Source organism: Gallus gallus, chromosome Z (genome assembly GCF_016699485.2).
Source record: "Gallus gallus isolate bGalGal1 chromosome Z, bGalGal1.mat.broiler.GRCg7b, whole genome shotgun sequence".
NCBI classification, from domain to species: Eukaryota; Metazoa; Chordata; class Aves; order Galliformes; family Phasianidae; genus Gallus; species Gallus gallus.
In genome coordinates, this window is record NC_052572.1 from 53,337,195 (window position 1) to 53,359,475 (window position 22,281).

At 42.5% G+C, this 22,281-nt stretch overlaps 1 protein-coding gene across 6 annotated transcripts in view; it reads right to left on the reverse strand.

Moving 5' to 3' along the window:
- PCGF3 (polycomb group ring finger 3) overlaps positions 1–15,353 on the reverse strand; it is a 54,261-nt gene extending 38,908 nt beyond the window's left edge. For 2 of the 6 annotated variants that reach the window (XM_046905778.1, XM_046905779.1), the window contains exons 1-2: positions 15,325–15,353; positions 10,505–10,531 (exon numbers count right to left, since the gene is read on the reverse strand). Coding sequence is in view for 1 of the 6 variants with exons in the window: in XM_046905776.1 (XP_046761732.1) it covers positions 4,789–4,845 (57 nt within the window). In the remaining 5 variants the exon portion in view is untranslated. Of the gene's footprint in view, positions 1–4,788; positions 9,389–10,504; positions 10,532–14,974; positions 15,120–15,324 lie in introns of those variants that run through there. The other 4 variants (XM_015280486.4, XM_015280482.4, XM_046905776.1 and 1 more) reach the window with 3 other exon arrangements.
- Positions 15,354–22,281: the final 6,928 nt, after the last annotated feature.

Genomic DNA, 22,281 nt, shown 5'->3' on the forward strand with positions numbered 1-22,281 from the left:
GCAGAAATGAAGGACCATCTAAGCTGGGACTTGCAGGTGTTGCAATAGAACAAAAGCAACAGAGGACTGTGCATGTCACCTTCAAGGACAGAAAGATTTCTCCTTGTTAAAAATACAGAATAATGTGTTACTAAAAGCTTCCTTCTCTTAACACCGTGACATACAACTATTTCAATAATACATCATCCCATTAACAGTTTAAGTACACTTGTCAGTCACTGTCAGCAGGAAAAAGAACTCAAAGCCTCCAAAGTTCATTCCTATAGCTTGTATTTATTTCTCTGTCAACATACGCTGCAAAGGGCTGCATTCATCATCTAAAATTTACTACTTCACTTTGCTGTTGTGGAATGTTTTTGAAGTACTTAAGCAATCTCCACTCATTATCTCTGAGAACATTTCATTTTGTTCAGTATAAACAAGTTTGCACTGCTAGATATCATGATCTGAAGAATGACAGTCAACATTGAGTCTTCACTACTTAAAACGAGCCAATTTTTAAAATGAAAATCTTATGTGTTTTAGGCATTGTATCAAACTCCGACACTGCTGTTAATTTCACAGCAGTCAGTATTCTGCACGCACTTTATGTTTAGAAGACAGAAAGTACAAGGAGTATAAATAGCAGGGAACTCAAGCATTATTATGCAAAGCATACAACAAATTTATTTTTAATAGCTGATGATGCAAACAACAGAATTTTTTTTCACTGTGACCATATTCAAAGTTTCACAGGAAACTGTTGCAACTACTTCTCAGTGCTGCAAGACCTTAAGTACAGTAGCAGAGAAAATCATAGAATCATACAATCACCAAGGTTGGAAAAGACCCACAGGATCACCCAGTCCAACCATCCACCCATCACCAATAGTTCTCGCTAAACCATGTCCCTCAACACAACATCCAAACAATTCTGGAATAACTCCAGGGTCAGTGACTCCATCACCTCTCTGGGCAGTCCATTCCAGTGCCTGACCACCCTTTCAGATTTCCTAACATCCAGCCTGAACCTTCCCTGGTGCAGCTTGAAGCCATTCCCTTTAGTCCTGTCAGTAGTCACACGAGGGAAGAGGCTGACCCCCAGCTCACTACTACCTCCCTTCAGGTAGTTATAGAGAGCAATAAGGTTTCCCTTGAGCCTCGTCTTCTCCAGACTGAACAATCCCAGCTCCTTCAGCCACTCCTCATAAGGCCTGTGCTCCAGACCCCTCACCAGCTTTGTTGCCCTCCTCTGGACACGCTCCAGGGCCTCAATGTCTCATTTGTAGTGTGGGGCCCAAAACTGGACACAGTACTTGAGGTGTGGCCTCACCAGTGCTGAGCACAAGGGGAGAATTACTTCCCTGTTCCTGCTGGCCACACTATTTCTAATACAAGCCAGGATGCCATTGGCCTTCTTGGCCACCTGGGCACACTGCTGGCTCATGTTCAGTCTAGCGTCAATCAATACCCCCAGGTCCATTTCCTCTACAGAGTCTTCCAGCCACTCTGCCCCAAGCCTGTAGCATTGCCTGGGATTATTGTGGCCAAAGTGCAAGACCCAACATTTGGTCCTGTTGAACCTCATCCACTGGTTTCAGCCCAGCTATCCAGCCTATCCAGATCCCTCTGTAAGACCTCGCTACCCTCAGGCAGATCGACACTTCCAGCCAACTTGGTGTCATCTGCAAACTTACTGAGGGTGCACTCAATGCCCTCATCCAGGTCGTCAATAAAGATATTGAAGAGGACAGGCCCCAGCACCGACCCCAGGGGAACACCACTTTTGACTGGTCACCAGCTGGATTTAACTCCATTCACCACCACTCTCTGGGCCCGGCCCTCCAGCCAGTTCCTTACTCAGCCTTGAGTGTACCTGTCCAAGCCACGGACTGCCCGCTTCTGCAGGAGAATAGATAGAAATAGAAAAGGGGAGGAAAAGCTGTGACTCTGACACCACGTAGGACACTTGAAAGCCTGAGCAACACCAGTTTTCCTGACGAGTTCTTATTAGCTTTTTATTATTATTATTTCCAACACTGTCTAGCTCAGAAACAGAGGGTGCCAAGCATTTATGCTTACATCTCCAGCAAGCTGCTTCCCGAGCTCCAGTAGCCTGATCAAGGAGTCAGACAACAGCCTACAGTAATTCAGTTCTGGCCTGCTACATTCCTGTTCTCTGCCCCTTTCCTTGAAAGAAAAAAAAAAAACAAAACGAACAAACAAACAAAAAAAAAACCCACAAAAACAATGGTCTGAGCACAAACTAAGCCATACTGAAGAACTGATTTTGTCCATAACTACACCAAGACATAATTGCAGTTTTTGCTCCAAAACCATGATGTGCAGAAAACTTCATCAGATGATAAAAAGCACATCAGTACAATTTTACTTCTCCTTGCTAACACTAATGGCACAAGACAGCCTTCTGTACTGGGTCCAGCTGGGCTGGAGTTACCTTTTCCCCAGCAGCCCACACAGCACCTGTGCTTGAAGCGAGAGCACCATGAGCACCAGGCAGTGTGGCACAGCACATGGTCTGGCACTCCAGGTGCCCCCTGGGCCAGCAGGTCAGGAACAGTGGGAACACAGGTACAACAGCTGATCCAAACTGACCAGAGGGACAACTCATCCTGTGTGATGCTGTGCTCAGCAAGGAGAGAAAAAGGAGCTGAGATGCTCTCACCATGAAGGTGTGTCTTCTCAAGTGTCTGCTACATGCATGAGGCCATGGCTCCCAGGATAGGTGATTGGGCATCATCCACTGATAGGAAGTAGAGAATAACTTTTCTCCTTTCACTTCTGTATGGATTTTACTTTCCTTTCATTAAGCAGCAAAACTAAAAAGCTCACCTTTTTCCCCCCTCTCATTTCCACCCATCTTGTTAAGAAGGGGGAAGAGATCAAGCGGCTGTGCGGTAACATGGCTGCCTACCAGCATAACACCAGTTTCATTATTTGAGAGTATTTTACCTGCAAAAGGCTTGATTTTTTTTTAATAAGCAGGAAGAGTAAGGAGCAATATCTGAAGTAATCAATTCAGTCTTCTTCAGTTTAGATGACCTCCCCCTAAAAATGTCCTATCCCACAATGGGGCAAAAAAGCCTGTGGGCTATCTACCCAGTACAGAGCAAAGAAAACGAGCAAGGTCCTGCCATCCCCAGGAGGGCAGAAATGGGTGCAAAGCTGGGGCAGAGCCAGGGTGCTCAACTGAACTCCCACCCTGCAGCTGGTCTGTGGAGTTACAGCCAGACCTACTCAGAACAGCCTACCAGATAAACAGCACCTAAACCAAAGACTGGTGCTTGAGTGACAGAAGCACATATACTTGTAGTAGGAGAACAAATAGTTGAAGGAATTAGGAAAGAAACAGTAGGGTTGGTGCATTAAAAAGAGTGTGACCAGCAGGCTGAGGGAGGTGATCCTTCCCTCTGCTCTCCTACATCTGCACTACTATAACAAGTTCTAGGATCTCCAGTTCAAGAAATACAGGGAAGTTCTGGAGAGAATGCAGTAGAGGGCTATATAGATGGTGAAGGGCCTGGAGCATCTCCTGTGTGAGAAATGGCTGAGAGACCAGGGCCTGTTCAGCCTGCAGAAGAGAAGGCTGAGAGGGGATCTTAACAGTACTCATAAATATCCAAAGGGCAGCTGTCAAGTGGATGGGGCCAGGCTCTTTTCAACAGCGTCCCATAACAGGACAAGAGGCAATGGGCACAAACTGGAACACAGGAAGTTCCATCTGAACATGAGGAAAAAACTTCTTTACCGTGAGGGTGACAGAGCACTGGAACAGGCTGCCCAGAGAGGCTGTGGAGTTTCCTTCTCTAGAATTAATCAAAACTTGCCTGGATGATTTTCTACATAACCTACTGTAGGGAAGCTGCTTTAGCAGGGGGTTGGACTCCATGATCTCCAGAGGTCCCTTCCAACCCCCACAGTTCTGTGATAAAAGGAGGTAGGGAAACAAAGTTACTCTCCAGGAAAAAAAAGGTCATCTAAGACTGAAATGGAATTTGGTTTACTGTACTTTTTTTTTTTTTTTAATTCTTTCCCACTCAAAATGGCATAAACAATAAAGAACAGAAAAATCCCTACATTCGTGCAAAGTGCATAAGAAACTTTAGTCCAGTGCTATTCTATCTCTACAATAATTCTATTTTTTCCAGCTCTTGTCTTACTAGACACACCAACAATACTGGCTTAATTGTATTAAAATATTAAGGAGAACGTGAAAAGCATCCTGAATTACTGATATTCTGGCCCAACCACCTTAACAGATTTTCATCTTCACAGCTTTTCAGCAATTAAGCGTATCACTAGATGTAGCAAACAGCACAGACATTTAAAAGTGTTTTTCACCAAAGCACACACGACATTTGTAACTACATTTCATCTTATCAGCCTGCTCCTCATAGGCCAGGAGTTCGGGACCTACCAAGCTGTTTGTTTTGGGGACTGGTCACACTGCTCAAAGGAAAGGTACCTCAGGCTTTTGGCAGGCTTAATGAAATCATTACAGTAATACCAGCTCAACAGCAAATTAAAAGAATCATAAAGAGATATATGTGTTTGTGTGGAGTACTGCATTTTCACACAGAAGTCAACATTTGTATCTGACAAAAGATTTTAGCAGTTTTGCTTATCTTCCCCCTTTTTCTTGTAAGAAATAACCATTTTTGACTTCCTTTTCAACATCTTTTTGCCACAACAACAGTAAAGAATTCCTCAACCTCGCTATGCAAAGAATTTCACATTATCAGCAGAATAACGGTGCTTGAAAACTTACATTTGTGATTAGAATTTTACCTTTAAAGCCATCACATTGATTTTCCTCTCCTCACCATTAGGTATACTGTTTCGCATGCGTGAGAGAAAGAACAGAGGAGGGTCAAGGTCTAGCAGTGTGAAAGCATGCTTTATTTTCCACAAATAAATAGCATTTCACAAAGAAAGACGCCTGCAATTATCAATCTGCTTTGCATTTACATTTCCTGGCCACCTTGCAGCAAACAAGGATTGCCAAAAGTTAACTGTCAAGGCATTTTTTCACTGCATAATCTAATAATGTGTTACAGATGAAGACGATTTCATGTAACATATGAATCACCATTCACTCATCCCAAGCTTGGTGTTAAAGAGATTATCAACAGGTAGTTTTGCAAATTCTGTTTAAAAAAACAAACAAACAAAAAAAAACAACAACAAAAACAACAAAAAACAACAACAACAAAAAAAAAAAAACAATGTTGAAAGCCCATCTACAGAAAAGAGCAACACCATCACATTACAACCATCTCGTCTGTCAGCCCTAACGCTGCAACGTGACACTGGTTTAAGAAACACAGTCCTCAAAGAAAAATCCAGTGAAAAATAGTGACACCAAAGAATTCAACACTTATCAAACTGATTTTTTTCTGTGACCCAATCCCTGACTTTTTGTTTTGTTTTGAATAACAGCAGCAAAGTTTTCTCTTGCGGTGAGCTATTACTGAAGAGTAGCCAAAAGGCCTTAAGGTCATTATAGCAACAAATTAAAGTGTCTCCACAGAAGACAGGTTTCATCTTACAGCTGCTTTTCTGCTGTTCTAGAAATTACTAGCAGTCGGCGTCCACTCCTTGCTAGAGAAGGCCACCTTGAGGCAAAAAAATCCTAACACATCAGGGACTCATTTTAACAGTACAGAGCACTAGCACAACACAATGATGAAGACGGCTTTAAGCCGTCAGTATAAGCAGAAAGTAGCAGAAGAGCAAACGAAAACTCTTCAGGAAAATGCAGGTGGAATGAGAGCTAGATCCACCAGCTTGCCAGTAGCTGCAACTCCCTGGAGCTGTTCTTACACTCCAGATGCTTCAACAGCATATATAAGATCTCCAAAGATGGTAGCCAGTATTTCCCTTCCTGACTTATGCTCTGTATGATTTACACTTCAACAAAGTAGTCATGAAAATGTTTTCTAAATTGCTCAATACCAACAGCTTAGCCCAATCTCTGAGAAAAAGAAAAAAAATAGCATTTTCCTTTATCACAACCTACTCAGCACCCGCTGCAGTTAAAGTTTCACGTACTCCAGCTAGCAAAAGAATTAACCACCTCCTGAAGTTTCCTTTCTCAGCTCCAGGTAGTTATTTCATCAGACACTTAAATCTGATTTATTAGAAAACAAGCCACTGAATAGGTTAAGTTATTTTTCCTTACCTTGTCGTGGTAATGGTACACTGTAGATTCTAGGGTAGGGTAGTTTTAGTCCATAAATGAACTGAAGATATGCTCTGCACTGAGACCATTGCAGAAAATTCCTCAGAATCCCTTAGAACAAGGCAGAGATGCCAGCTTACATACATAAGTGATAAAAGCTGGTGAAAAATAGAAGTATACATATACCTGGCTGCAAAGCTATTGGTTATGTCTTTACAACTTTAAGTATAGATGATGGCATTAACAAAGACAGCATCAACAGCCAGCTGAAATAAAATAGACTTAATAACAAAAACAAAATCAGTAGAAAAATAGATCAGCAGTCCAACTTTTACATATATATATATATATATATATATATATATATAGTATAAGAGACAGTTGTGTGGAAAACCAGTATGAAAGCAAATAATCACTGAATGGCTGTTATTGCTGCCAGGAGCCAGGTTCGCACAGCACCATTTCATATGGACATTAACAGACAGTACATATACTGCACAACCTTTCTAGTTCATAACAGCAGATCAAACAGCATCAAGTTAAGAAGAAAGCAATTGTACAAAGCTTTAGCTGAGAGATGACTTGCATGTTTACATCAGTCTTTTTTTCATTCTCTATGAAAAACTGTCAGTTATCCATCATTAAAATATCATTTACTTTCAGAATTATCAGAATTGTTGGTTAATTAGCATCCAAAGAGATGGCTTTGCCAATAGAAGTCTACAGCCACGCTTTGACACAAACTATTCAAACACTTTAGGAAGAAAATACCCTCTGAAAACACTCTGTCTACCCAGGAACATCCCATGCAAGGAATATTATCAAGTAACTAAATAAACACCATTGTTCTTATTGTGCCATCATAATTAGATTCCAGTTATACCTCAAGCCTCCCCCAGGAACTTTTAAATAAAAAATCATTTTTATTTTATATTACTGCTTCCTACCTCCTGTTTCAAACACAAGACAGATAGGTGATCTGTACAGTAGAAAAATGGAAGAAACGGTATCTAAATGCAACATGCTAACTACTGCAGCATCCTAGGAGTACTTACAGACTTTCATTTGGTTCCTCTCAGCACTTCACCAAGATTTAATTTTGGAGTCTGAACTATGGCATAAGGAATCATCAAAATTATTTACTAAAGTTATTAAATGCACCTCAGTTGTTTAAGCACATGACACCTGCACTGATATTCTCTCCTCCCATTCCTCAGAACACAGCTTAATGAAATACCTCATAGGAAACATGCAACACTAAAAGCTGGGCTGACAAGGACAGAAGGGACACCGCTTCACAGCCTGCTAACAACAGATCCCCACACCGTAATTGCTGAGCAGGTTTTGTCCCACGATATACCATATGTAGATCTCTCTGTACATTATAGGCATTTGAAAAAGTTAAGTCCTGAGGAAAGATGAGAGCGCATTGCTTTGACTTTACGGTAAGGCTAAGAGAGGAGTGAGCTGACTTCCCCCCGCTATCTGCATGTTAAAATTGTCAATCTCTGCAGATGGTGATAACGGATGACTAACTCAAAGGCTACTTATCATGGGAAGCAGTAAGTGGCTAGGGAATATGGGGGAAAATAAGCTAATGATGGTGGCTACAGAAGAAGAATCTGTAGATGATTTCTACATCTTAAAGACAAATCTCAATGAGCCTTTCCATTCACTTTCAAAAATTCAATTCAGTATCAACTTCTGTTTATGACTGTAGAATAAAGACTCTCACAGAGTGGTGCTTTAAGAGGCCTCTCTCAATCCCCACTGGGCAAGTCATTTGAACCGTTTTGTGGAGATACGGAAGGAGGACGTGCAACACTGGTATTAAATGCCTTTTTGCGCCTCTGAGATAAACTGCAAAAACGACTTCATTTAAAGACCATGATCTATTTACATACTCAATTACAGAATGGCTTATAAGAACACAGTGTTGGCCAAGCACTTATTTAGGTCCCATTGTAATAATCCCAGTAAAATAGTCTAGGGTGAAATGTTATGGGGGTTTTGCTGTTTTCTCTCTTTTTTTTTTTTCCAAAACACAAAAGCAAAACAAGGTAGTATCTTCTCTGAATCTGTGACACTTCTAAATTTAAGCCATTTTCAGGTTATAACCACACAACCCACAGTCACAGTAACACTTTCAGAATTTGACTGTTACATACTAGAGAAAACATACTCCTAGTAAGCAATTTCTGGTGGCAGCATCTATGCTTGTACCTAAAAGATTACATCAAAAAACTGACTGCAACTAATACAGAACTTTCCACACCCACCAGTTTCAATGTATTCAAAGAATGAAACTTCCAGGTGCTAAGGATCACTTAATACCTTCTGGATCAATACGCAGAGATGACTTCTGGTGACTTCTGTCAAATGAGAGAATCTGAAGTGCAGGATAGTATACTAAAATTGGCTTCACTAGCTATCTAGAAGCTTTTTATATGGTCAGGCACCATTTATGGTGCCTCAGAAATAAGCTTATAGGGACCTCCACTCATTTTCTTGTGGACAATGGCCAAGATAAGATGCTTGAATAAAACATTTTAGGAATATAAAACTTAAGTCTTCTGTGAAATTACTATGGGATAATCTGATCTTGGGAGTGATATCTACCCCACTCTAACTGGTCAAGAAATACAAGAACAAGATGAACAAGATTAGAAGGGCAAGATTAATAAATTGGAATGCATACAAAATATTTGATTTGGTGCCACCAAGAATAATGGTGGCATAATTAACAAAGACAAATGTTATTTAAAAAAAAAACCTTGCAGTTAAACTATTCCTGGTCAATAATTAGATCCAAACTTTTGGTAAAATAAGCTATTAAAACAGTACTTTGAATAGGCTAGATTTTGTACTTCACTGCACAGATAGATATGGACTGTAGCAATTAAATTTAAACCTTTAAAGTGCAGATTCAAGTTAAAGTAATGCCATTTTGTCCGGTCCAAACTCATTAGGAAAAGAGGGCTGGGAAGGAAAAAAAAAAAAAAAAGTATATATGGATTTTCCAGAGGAAAAAATAAATGTCTGAGGACAGGCATAGTACATAAGCATAGAAGAAAGACCTTTCTTTCACCAAGGTTTTAACTAGATACATCTAAATCCTCATCTACTGGCAACCAAATACAAAAAGCACGATCATGAAGCATGAATCGGTTTAAGATACAACACAACTCTGCAGTCAGTCTTAGGAAGCTGTTAGAGGAAAAGGTGGTTTAGTTATGTCATTCACTCAACAGATAAAATACATTCATGCAACTGTTCTTAAAGAGTAAACTTTTATCTTTAAACCTGGTGCAATTTTTTAATGGAGTACAATTTCTGACCATACTGCTTCCATGCTAACACAAAAGAACAACTTCTGCTATGCAGACTTTTGCATAGGACCAGAATAATATGCACTTGTGGAAGAAATTCTAAGAGAGCATTCAACAAGTGGTGGTGTTATGCTTGATTTTCCCTGAGAAAGAGAGTCAGCTAGGCTCAAAAAACTGTATATGGGAAAGGATGTGCAAGTCCAAAAACAATCAACCAATACAGTGAGACGAGACAACTGGAATCACTAACTGTGGAACTGGGTGGCTTTCATAAGCACAGTCAGAACTGATCATGCGAACATACCTCAAAGGGAAGAAATAACTCAGGGATGCAAAGAGAATTACTACAAGGATTAAGAAAGAAAAATCATAAGCCCAACTCCATTATTATCACACCTGGAACAGCACAAAGGTAGTCATGTGAAACACAGCAATTTAGTTAAGATCTCAGGCCGTTACGACCTCAGCCCCGAGAACGTAACTTTGACCTCCAAACCTCTCTGTGTACAAGTGATTTTCAGGCAAAGCCTCTCTGAATGAAGCAAATTTGCCACTATGTTAAATAAATAAATAAATAAATAAATAAATAAATAAATAAATAAAAATCTTCAAGTAAAGCCTGCTAATAGCCATTGTCAAAGTACAGCTAACAAACCTGGTAGAACAAAATAAACTTTTTCAGTGAATTTCTGCTGTTAGAATCATAGAATCACTAAGGTTGGAAAAGACCCAGAGGATCATCCACAGTCCAACCATTTGCCCTTCACCAATGGTTCTCGCTAAACCATGTCCCTCAACACAACATCCAAACGCTCTTTGAACACCAAAAAACACCAAATTTAGCACTGTCCTTCAAGTAGGTAATCAATTGAGCCCTGGCAGTCATCATGTCAGGCTAGGTACTTAAACTAATAGACAGTTGAGGTACACCAGGAAATGTCAGAGCCAATTCTTCGTATGTGAAGAATTTACAAGTTAGTCCGCTCTACTGTACCTTTCAGTTGGTCTTTCAGGTGACAAACTAGGGGGAAGAAAAAGAAAAAAGAAAAATGATGATACCTGAAGAAGTAAAATAGAAAAAAAAAAAAACTGCACACACTGCACTGGCCACGCTCACATATTTTCACTAGTAAACGATTTTTGTGGTTACAAACATTCTATGAATATCTGTGTGCACATTATGGGAAAAGAGCAGAGATGACCTGTTAAAGTATAACATCATTCTTAGTTGAGCACTGAAGATTTGCATTGTATTCTGTAAAATGGTAATGATCATGAAATAGTTGTCTGAATATAGTATCATACACTGACCGTCTGATTACACAGAGAGGGAAGAGTTCTTCAGTAAAACAGAAAAACTTGATGACCACTTGCAAGTCAACAAATAACAAGACATCCATCATAGTGATCTGAAAATATAACCTTCCTCATTTAGTTAATCAAGTACAGCACAGCACATCGTTGCACGCAAACAAAACAGAGAATGCTTCCCACCTTAAACAGGAATGAAATCATGCTATTCCAAAAGCCAGGCCATCCTCACTTACAAATGTTATGGATGGTCAAGGCCACCAAAACAAGCCCTTTTAACACAGACAAAATTTTAAGTGACTGTCAGTCACAAAGGCAGAACATGAAGTAGGTATCTGTTAATGACAGCCTAAATATATGTCTACAGGGATAATAAGACATCTGTTTCTTGTCATCTTAAAGAGATGGGGAAAGTAATGGTAGAACTAGTTGCACCTGCCTATTTCTTCCTTACAGTCTCACTTGCACTGTGATGATGCCAACACACACACACACACTTCAACTCCTTTTCACTCCATTCCCCTAAACACTCTCCCTCACAAGCTGTCAGTTTCTAACTGCTATCTGAATGAGAGGCAGTCATTAATGTGCTAAGTAGGCACCTTTTCAGCACAAAGAACAGGTAACTCGAGCTCACCAGTTTGTCACTCCCTCTACTTTCGGATGACCTGTGCTACCCCCTAATTTTGAAGTACTTGTTCTGATTAAAAAAAAAAAAAAAAAGGTGGAGAAACAATATCATTAATCACGTCACTGCTGTTTTATTCCTTCCTACAGTGCTGCAATATGACTGCAAGACTTCCAAGTCTGTGCGGAAACAAGCTTCAGTCAAACCTTCAGCAGCAAAGAAGGCTTTCAATCTCACCTGATGTCACCACTGTGTGTTTTGTTTTCATAGTCTGTTGATTTAAACATAGAAGCACTTACATTCAGTAAAACTAATTCAGGAATCTAATTTAGAGAAGAGTAGCAATCTTTTTCTTGGCCACTTAGAGTAGATTACAGAACAAACCAGTGTTTACAGCACATCTTCATTCAGACATGAAACAGTGTTATGCATTGTAACAGCAAGGATTGCTTTTAACGCAGAATAATCCTTTTGTCTCCTTTGTATTACACTTATTTCCATGTATCAACTAAACTTACAGTCTAATACATAAAGCCTGTGTTTTCAAAGAGGCAGGTGTGAAGAATATGAAACTATAAACTTACTTCAAGACAGACCTTCAAAAGATGTCTTGCATAACTAAGAGATCCTAGACATGGGCAGCTTCTTCCTGGCTTTTAACTTACTTTAGTCAAGCTGTCCTGACTAAGTTTTCTCTGTATTTCCTTCAAACCCAACAACCTACCTAACCTAGCAGGTTGGATTGGTTTGAAACATCATTATGCATCCTTACTAGCAATAACAAAAACAAAACCATGTTCAAATCACTGAACTAGTCAAGACTACTGACAGTCTTTTGCATCTTCAGACACCATTATCGGTACAAAGTTTTATTTAGTACCTCTACTTCCAACTGTGTGTCAACTGGGCAACACCTCCAGAACAACAACAACAAAATCACACAGAAAATGTTTAATACATATAAAGAACATCACTACATTTTCCTTACATTTGTAAGCCAACGTCTCTCAAGACAGTAGCTAAGAAGTGCTACCAACATGCATACTTTTCAAAACATTATGTTTGCATCCACTTTGCAAGTCATATCTAGCTCAGAGCTTTAATGGAAGTGCTTCTACTGCTTCTTACAAACATGTGAGTGTTTTATTCTGGAACTATTTCAGTCTTGGGAGATCACTACATGCCTTTTTAAAAGAAAAAAATATAAAAAGAAAGACAAAATCTAAAAAGGCCACCTAGATTAAACAGCCATTTGGGAAAAAAAAAAAAAAAAAAAGGAAGAAGAAGTGGAAGTGGAAGCTATTAAAGCAATGTGGAACTTGTTGGCAAAAAAATCTTTACCTATGTTTTAAGTATAAAGTTGAGAGGTGACCTTCCCTTAATGCTTCTTCATAGTCAGCATGAGTAGGCTGGGCAACTGCAACTACAGAAGACTTGGGAGTACTGGTGGAGGTAAAATGGATGTGAGCCAGCAGTGTGCTCTCACAGCCCAGAAAGCCAATTGTATCCTGGGCTGCACCAAAAGCAGTGTGGTCAGGAGGGTGAGGGAGGTGATCCTACCCCTCTGCTCTGTGCTGGTGAGGCCTCACCTGGAGTACTGTGTCCAGATGTGGAGTCCTCAGCACAGGAGAGTCACGGACCTGTTGGAGTGTGTCCAAAGGAGGGCCACAAAAAATGATCCCTGCCCGTGGTGACACACAAGATCAGGCTGGATGGGGCTCTGAGCACTTCGTTGAGCTGTAAGTGTCCCTGTTCATTGCAGGGGAATTGGACTAGATGATCTTTAAGGGACCCTTCCAACTCAAACAATTCTATGATTTTATGATTCAATTCTGTACTAGCAAGTTCAGAAGATGGTACTTCACAGTCTTTTAAGAGCAGAAATCTTTCGAGGCATGGTAATTACTAATACCTGGAATGGCAGAAGTCATGCTGTTATGCTTGTATTGTTGTATGTATGCTTGTACTGTATACAAGTTATGCTTGTATTGTTACAAGTTGACTTTAACAAAACATTTTAAAAACATTCAGTGTTGATTTTCTATGCTGACATCAGAGCCACCAGACCAGGTTGGCTGCATAAACCCACGTACAGAAATGAAACAGATTTCCATCGTGTAGAATTTTACAGAATGCTTTGAAAGTTGCACTCTTCCAAGCTTGCAGCTGCAGTACCCTTACACCTCTCTTTAGAAAAAGGTCAGGTGTCTTCCTAACTAAGTACATGGTCTCAACAAGTACCTTCAGTTCTAGTCTAGTTCTGTATTCTCATAAACACACTGTAAAACAGCTATAAGAACAACTTAAATTGAAGGAATCATAGAATGGCTTGGGTTAGAAAGGACCTCAAGTATCATCAACCTCCAAGCTTTCTGCCATGGGCAGGGCTGCCCCCCACCAGCTCAGCTGCCCAGGGCCCCATCCAACCTAGCCTTGAGCACCTCCAGGGACAGGGCACCCATAGCTTCTCTGGGCAGCTGTGGCAGGGCCTCACTGCCCCCTGGGTAAAGAATTTCTGCCTAACATCTAACCTAAATCTCCCCTCTTTTAGTTTAAAACTGTTCCCCCTTCTCCAATCACTATCTGCTTGTACAAAAAGTTGATTTCCCTCTTAAGATCCCCTTCCATATTGGAATGCCACTATCAGGTCTCTCCTGAGCCTTCTCTTCTCCAGGCTGAACAAAACTAGTGGAAGGGTGCAAGGCTTCTACTTCTACCCATTTTTGTCACCAACCAAAGGGCTGTGTGAACTGCACAGCATCCTTTAAGAAACACACAGTCAGCTTCACAGTACAGACTCCTATCTGACCTGCCACCAATATATATATATATACATATATACATACATATATACATAAAGCTCACACATGTCCTACCAAACCGTAACAACGGTTCAGAAAAAGCAAATCAACAACAAAAGAAGCCACAGTACCTAGTAGCAAGAAGAGCTGTAATACTGTATTTAGCAGGCTTCAGAGAGGGAATCAGTTTACATTAGAAGATTAATCTGTGGATAAGATGAAGTAGTTAAGATGAACCTACCTTTGAGCAGCAGCTCAACTTTTCTGCCCCCTCCTTTTCTCTTTTAAAACGCAAATCTTTTCACCCACAAACTTAACTGTTCTGCGAGACTCCAGAAGACAGTTGTGAAAGCCAGTCTGGAGAAATACTGGAAGTATTTGCTGTTTTTCTTGGATGTTCGAGAGCGTATAGGGACAATGAAATGGAATTTCTCAGTCCTGGCTCCTCAGACACATCTATTTCCTGCAGAAGGCAGGAAATGGCTAAGCTGCTTCGACACAAAGCCTGCATACAGCAATACTCCCATACTTCCAAAAATACCTGAGAAGCAGCAAAAGAAGACCCAGGCAGTGGTAACAGCAGACCCCCACCGCGCCTCGTTACACTCAGGGCGCGGACGCTCTAAAGGAACACCCCTGACTTTGGGTCTTGAAGGAACCAAGTCACCAAAACTTGGAGAAAACCACCAGAAGCTGACCACGCGAAACACGCACACCCACACACCTCGGACTATATGCATCCAGCTACTCCAGCGCCGACAGCACGACTTTATTTCCCGTTTCTCGGGGCTTCAGGCTTCCCCACGCCTACCTGCGTGCCCTCAGCCCACGGGAGGGGCTGCACGGGGATCGCAGCACACAGTTCCAATAAACCCCCCCCACACACAAGCCCTGCGCTCCCCCCCACCCCCCGACGGCACACACAAAGTTGACGCGCAGCCCCCCACGCGCACGGGGGCACAGGGCCGCTCCCTCGCCACCCCCAAACCCCCCCCCCCTTCCCGCGGGCCTCACGAACCCCACGCACAGGCCGCCCCCCGCCCCGGGGACGCCCCAGGCCCCGGCCCCACTGACCTGCCGGGGTGGGGGGCGGCGCCGTGTCCGGGTGCGGGGAGGGGCGCGGTCTCCGGCCGCCGGGGGGGTCCGCCGCTCCGCGAGCCGCCGGCGCCCTGCCCTGCCCTGCCCGTCCTTCGTGGGGAGAGGGAGGGCGAGAGGAGGGGAGGGCAGGCGGGGAGGGGTGGGATACCTGCCCCTCTTCCCGTCCCCTGGCGGAAAATGAGAAATAAATAAAAAATTAAACAAATTCAAAAAACGGTGGGGGAGGGGGAAGGGGGGGGGGGGGATTTAAAATTAAAAGGCTCGGCCCGGAGTTTAAAACAAAGAGGCGGAAATAGCCGAGCGCGGCCCGAGAGGAGCCGAGTGGGGGCGCCGCGCTCAGGGCGCATGCGCCTGGCTCGCTGCTCGCTGCTCCCTCCCCCGAGGAGAGGGGCGGCCCACGCGCGTGCGTGCCGGGGGGCCCGGGGGGCGGCGGGGGCCCCGTGCCGGGGGCGGTTGTGGCGGGCGGGGCGCGCCGTCATGTACCCTCGGTGTCATCGCTCCGGGGTGCTCCGGGAGGTGCGAGGGTGAGGGTTTTGCATCGTGGGGCGTGCGGAAGGCGCGGAGCGAGGAGAGAACGGGAAATGTGTCAGAAGAGACCACCGGGTGAAGCCAAAGCTGTGCGCGAGCAGAGTGAAGAGGGAATTATCGCAGTGACCCGTGCTCTTGCAGATGTTCTGCCATGACCGGGACAGCAGGGCCCAGCTTGCCCTGCAGTGACATGGGACAACAAACGCCACTGCTCCGAATGTCCCTCTTTCACCTTCTTATCATTCCCTCAGTTCACTGACTCCCCTGGCACGGTCCATCGGATGTCCACTGAGCCCTTTCGGTCCAAGGCTTACCTGTTGGCTTCAAGGTATTCTGGCACGGCCTTATCCACAAACATGGATGCTGCGAGGTGTACCTGCTGTACTGCAGACTTTTCCATGGCCACAAATGCCCTGAGGTGTATATTCTCCCATGTGGATTCATCCACAAGTCACAGACTCACTAGCTCGGGTTCAGTCTGGAGTTCCAGCCTGCCGAGTACAGCAGCACAGGAACAGCAGCAATGCTCTGGCTGTCTACCAGCCCAGGCACACGGCCATGGCTGTTACCAAAGTGATCCCAGGCACAGCAAAACAAGATGCTAAGGGGTACAGCAAAGGCATACAACAAAAGGCAGAAATAAAAGCAGCCAGTAACAAGCTCTGAACTCTTACATACAGTAAGGCAAGCAAGTCCCGTGGCAAGCACAGGAGCCTACCAATTTGCAACTAAAGAGCCATAACATCTACAAATTTGGTGTAGCACACTCCATGCTCCGATCAAATCTTGTCGCCTCCAACCCTTTGTGCCATACAGTGGGCCCAAAAAGCACTGTTGTGTTAAATGGCAAGCAGCCGAGCCCTACACAGCCACTCGCTGGATGGGGGAGAAAAGTGAAAAGATAAAAGTGTAGGAACTCCTGGCTTGAGATAACAGCAGTTTGCTGCGCAAAGCCAAAGCCACAAGAGCAAGCAGAGCAAACAAAAGGGATTTGATCACTACTTCCCATTGGCAGGCAGGTGTTCAGCCACTTCCAGGACAGCAGGGCTCATCACACTTAGTGGTTTCCTGGGAAGACAAATGCCAGTACTTCAAACATAGCCCTTTCTTCCTTCTTTACCCCACACAGCATACGTCATGGTGGACGACATCCCTTTGGCCACCGTGGGTCAGCTCTCCTGGCTTTATCCCCTCCCAGCTCCTTCTACAGCCCCATCTCCTTGCTGGCAGGGCAGCATAAGCAGAGAGGTCCTTGTCCCTCCGTAACTGAAACACCTGTGTGTTATCACTGCTATTTTCATCAGAAATCCACAACACCACACCATACTGGCATCTCTAAAATTAACTCCATCCCAGCCAAAACCATGACGGGGCAGAAACAGCAGTAACAGACTGTAAGAGTGTACATTAAATTACAAACTGCATGCCCACTTATTTATTTGTGTATTATGTTTATTTTTGATACCTACTGTTTCCAGAGCCAAACACTACAGATTCAGAAAACCACTATGTCAGAGTCAGTAGATTTGGTTTTCTTCTGCTAGAGATGTTTTTTAGAAGATGAAACCTGAAGCAAGGTGACATGGCCATGTCTACTCAAGCAGCTAATTTTCTTTAAAATACCACTTGTCACAAGTGAGTTGTGACCCTAAGAGAGATGAGGCACCAATTTGCTCTCTTGTCAACCTTTTTCCTGTAATATCAGTTCTAATGCCTTTGGCAATGCTGTTGCAGAGTATGCTAGTCCATCCATATTTGCTTATAAAAGCAGCCAGTAACGAGCATGTTTAACATAATCACAGTCCCCAAGAGAGTGATGGAGCAAGTCTAGCCATGCCATTTCTGAACACGTGAAGGAGAAGGACATGTCATGCCAGTGGTAAATTGCAGTGGACCAGCGTAGCTACCATCTATAATGAAATAACTGGTTTTGCAGATGTGAGGAAAGCTGCAGATGTCAGATAGTTTGACTTCAGCAAAGCTTTTAATACAGTCTCCCACAATATTCTGGCTCCATAGTAGGACATTAGTGCCTGGATGGGAGAAGTACTGGGAGGGTGAAACGTTGGCTGCACTGTTGCTCTCAAAGGGTATTGGTTAATAGGTGGTACTCTGTCTGAAGGCTGGTGACACGTGAAGTTCTTCAGGGGTTTTCTGGGAAATGATTAATGCTTTTGTCAATGACTTGGACAAGTAAAAAGATTGTACATTACCAAGTTTGTGTTCAGCACCAAACTGACTGTGTAGTCAATATGCTGGATGACAGGGCTGTCGTTAGGAGGGACCTAGACAGGCAGTAGAAATAAAATACGGCAGAACAAGTCCTGCACCTGGAGCAGACCCTGCACAGGACAGGCTGAGGTCTGTCTGACTTGCAGGAAAGAAAGACTGTTGAAAATGCCTTATGAGTTGTGGGAGACAACAGACTAAATGTGTGCCACAAGTATGTCCTGGCAGTGATGAGAAGCAACAGCATCTTCGAATATATTAGCAGATCAGTACATGGGAGGTTGCAATTGCTTCTTTTTCCTTGGCACTTGTTAGAACAAGGCTGGCACAGAACATCCATTTTTGGGTGCATCAGTGTGAGAAGGTTATTGATAAACTTGAGCAAGCCCATCAGAGGCCACCAACACAGGAGAGGGTGTGAAGAATATGTCCTGCCTGGAGAAGCTGAGGGAACCAGACTAGTTCTGCCTTGAGAAGAGAGAGCTTCAGTTAGCATTGACAGGGGAGTTACATACAAAAACCGGAGCTATAATCTCTAGTGAGATAAACAGCAGGAGAATGAGAGACGGTGGTCATAAAGTTAATCAGTGGAGATTCTGATGGGACAGAAAGTGAAAAAGATCTCTCTGAGGACAGCTTAACTTTCAAAGGGGTTTCCCAGATAAACTTGTGCCTCTTTGCAGGTTTTGAGACAAAGCTGGGAAAAGCCCTACTTTAAGAAAGAAGTTTTACCTCTGGGTGTACTTCTCCACCTGAATGTTTCTATAATTCTCGTTTTAATTGTCAAGCAGAGGAATAAAAAACGTCCAGGTTAATTCAGGTTAACAGAAAAAAAAGGGGGGGAGGGGGGGGAAGAGTACTTCAGTTGGCTAAGTCATCTTGGGAAGACAGCAACTTTCTCAATCTGCCCAAGAGCAAAATTGTGTCTTAGATGATATGTGAATTCATTGACCTAGGTGACTAAATTTTGTCAATAAACTGTTGACTACTTTTTCTATATTCACCCTTCACCTTGGCTGATATATATTTTGTATATGTATATACAAATATATATATATTCTCATATTTTGACATCTCTTTTACACCTTTTCCTCTTACATTATCGAGTTTCTTCTTCACAGCCTTCACTGAATGTGTGTATCAAGAGTATAAAAACATTTCCCCCCCCACCAACTTTTGCAAAGCTGGCATGCATTTAATTTAAAGTTTCCATTCTTGAAGATGCAAGATGCAAGAAAATTGAAATTTACTCTACAGACTTGTAGGAGGTCATATAGCCTTAAGGAAATGCTTAGAAAATCTGAATGTGCTTCAACTATTTTAACAACACCAGGATTATACAAGTGCTGTTCTAGCATTAAGTCGGTCATGATATTTTGGAAATACAATCATGATTTTTAAAACCCTTGAGAAGACACCACTAGCATTTCTCACTGAATTTGTAGTGTTTTCAGCCCCTCTAAGCATCCTTTTTCCCACTGACATCTGTTAATAAAGTGAAGGTGCGCAGCATTTTTATGGCAGAATCACAGACTGCTTGAGGATGGAAGGGACCTCTGGAAATCACACTCACCAGCCTCCCTGCTCAAAGAGAGTCAACTATAGAGAGTTATATTAATTCCTCTATTTAGAACAAGATCAAACACTGTCATTTTGACAGTGCAGATTTTGGTGTGAAAATCCAAATGTCTGGATATCAGCATTATAGTTTGATTCTTTCTCAAGAACCACTGGGAACTGTGTTCTGAACTTCACCTTTACCACGAGTAAATTCTGGCTTCAGAGATGAAGTCTATTAATCCTCTCATTAAAAATCAAAGATTTAGTGGATCAATATAGGAGAACAAGCAGAGGAAGCAGGAAACCGACATGGCTTGGCAGAGACTTGCAGATCAAACTGAAGGGTAAGAAGGCCGCATACAGACAGTGAAAACAAGGATGTTTCACCTGGGAAGAATATAGGGATGCTGTCTGGACATGCAGTGATGGGAGCAGGAAAGCCAAGACTGCACTCGGCAGGGGATATAAAAAATGACAGTAAAGGATTCTAGAGAAGAGATAGGCCATAGAGAGTGTAAACCCTCTGATACGTGCATAGAGAAAACTGAATACAACAGACATGGAGAAGGCTGAGGTACTCAGCAGGTTCTTTGCCCCCGTCTCCACTGGCTGCCAGGCTTCTCGCATCTCTCACACTCCTGAATCTCACATCCCTGAACCTCTAGGTGAAAGCTAGGAAAGAAAAATCCCTCCCATTATAAAAGCAGAGCAAGGCTGAAACCGCTTCTTAAGACCTAATGTGTACAAGTCTATGAGGACAGACGATACGCAACCCATGGTTCTGAAGGAACTGACTGTTGTGATTACCAAGGCACTATCCATCGTGTTTGAAAAGTTGTGGCTGTCAGGTGAAATTTACAGTGACTGAAAAAAGGGAAACATCACTCTCATATTCAAGAAACAGAGAAAGGAAAACCCAAGGAACTACAGGCTGATGAGCCTCCCCTCTGTGCCTAGGAAGATCGTGCCAGCATGGCCTCACCATGGGCAGATTCCTTTATTCCTCACAGTGCACATCGGGTGACTTGACAAGCAAGCATGCTCTCAGAGTTCAGGTTCTACATTTATACAGTTAAGACATACATATGCAGTACTTTGGCATACATACTCACTCTTTTTCAAGGTCTCATAGATACGTGCTGGTGTCCCTTTAGGCATGTTCGGTGGTATTCAGAGTGCCCACCTAATTCTTCCTCTTTTTTCACCATCAGCTTCATCACAGAACCCTTTGACTCGCTTCTATTCACTTTTCCCCAGTTTGGAAGATTTCCATTGCTTATTAGTCCACAGTGAACCCCTTTTTAAAAACAGTGTATGTGGAACCTGAGGGAAATGTCCTTGCACGTTTTGAGGCAAAAGATAAAAGTATTCTTTTGTGATTCCAGTACTTCTCATGAGGCAAAATCATTGAGGCGGTATTCTATTATGTCCCCACTGCAAAATTATTGAGGAAAATCGAGACTGTTCACCCACTAAAGCTGAAATGGAAAGTTTTAGAGCTATCACTTTTGGATTCCTTTTGCTAAACTAATATATTGGTTCTTAAACTAATGTACTAATCCCTATTGCTAAGCAAACGAACCTATATCAACACCTTTCTTCAGGAAAGCACCTTTAATAAGATCTGCTTTCACCATACGGATGCTTTATTCTAACTAATGTACAATCCCAGAGATTCTGTTTGTTAAAACAGATCCAGCCTGGGACCCATGCTGTCCCAGAAACATGACAGTAAACAAAGAAGTCTACCATACAAATCTTGTGGTGAGGAGCTGTAAATCAGGGAACGTCTCCACAGATTCAGACATGTTCTGAAGTATTAATTAATATCTTGTTATAAATTTAATTTAAATGCAATCCATACCTGTTTTTTACTCTGTAACTGTTATGTAACCTCTTTCACGTGTAGAGCAGTAATATGCTTCTGTTTCTTTCAGTAATATTCAATCTTTACGGTTTTTCTTTTTTTAATGAGTTGAACCTTTTTCCCTGTTGTTGCTGCTGTAGAATTGACACAGCCTCTAACTGAATAGTTTTATCCCAGTTCTGATCTGCAGCATTTTTGATGATTTTGAAGGATACCATGGAGCGCCAAGGGATTTAAACCCAAGAGACATGTATTTAACTATGCTGTCAGGCATTCCAATGCACCTGAGCTCTGCAGTCCTCTCTGTTGTTTGGCTTTTAAATTCCTCCATCTCCCATTGCAGAACAGGTCCTGGTTTTCTTTCAGTTGTCAAACTCAAATAAGTCAGGTTCAATAAGCCCTCTAGCCAAATGCACTCAACTGCAGAAGACAAACTGATTCAGTATTCATTTGGAAAGGATGAAATACATGATTTTAACTAACTACTTAACAGAGTTGTAGGTTTGCAAGTATTACCTCTGGTAAGTGAGAAATTAAGACTAATGGCAGAGCATGTCAGCAGCCGTTAACTAGCAACTAGAAGCTTCTAATTATGTATTCTTCCTCACCAAAAGACCTCAGAATCCCTCAAAAGTGAGCATTAGATTGAAGAATGGAATTAGGAATGGATCTATCGATTCAGAAAATGTCTGTTTGTTACCACTAACTACTTACACGCACACAGCTCAGTTCCCTTCAGGGGTTTCCTT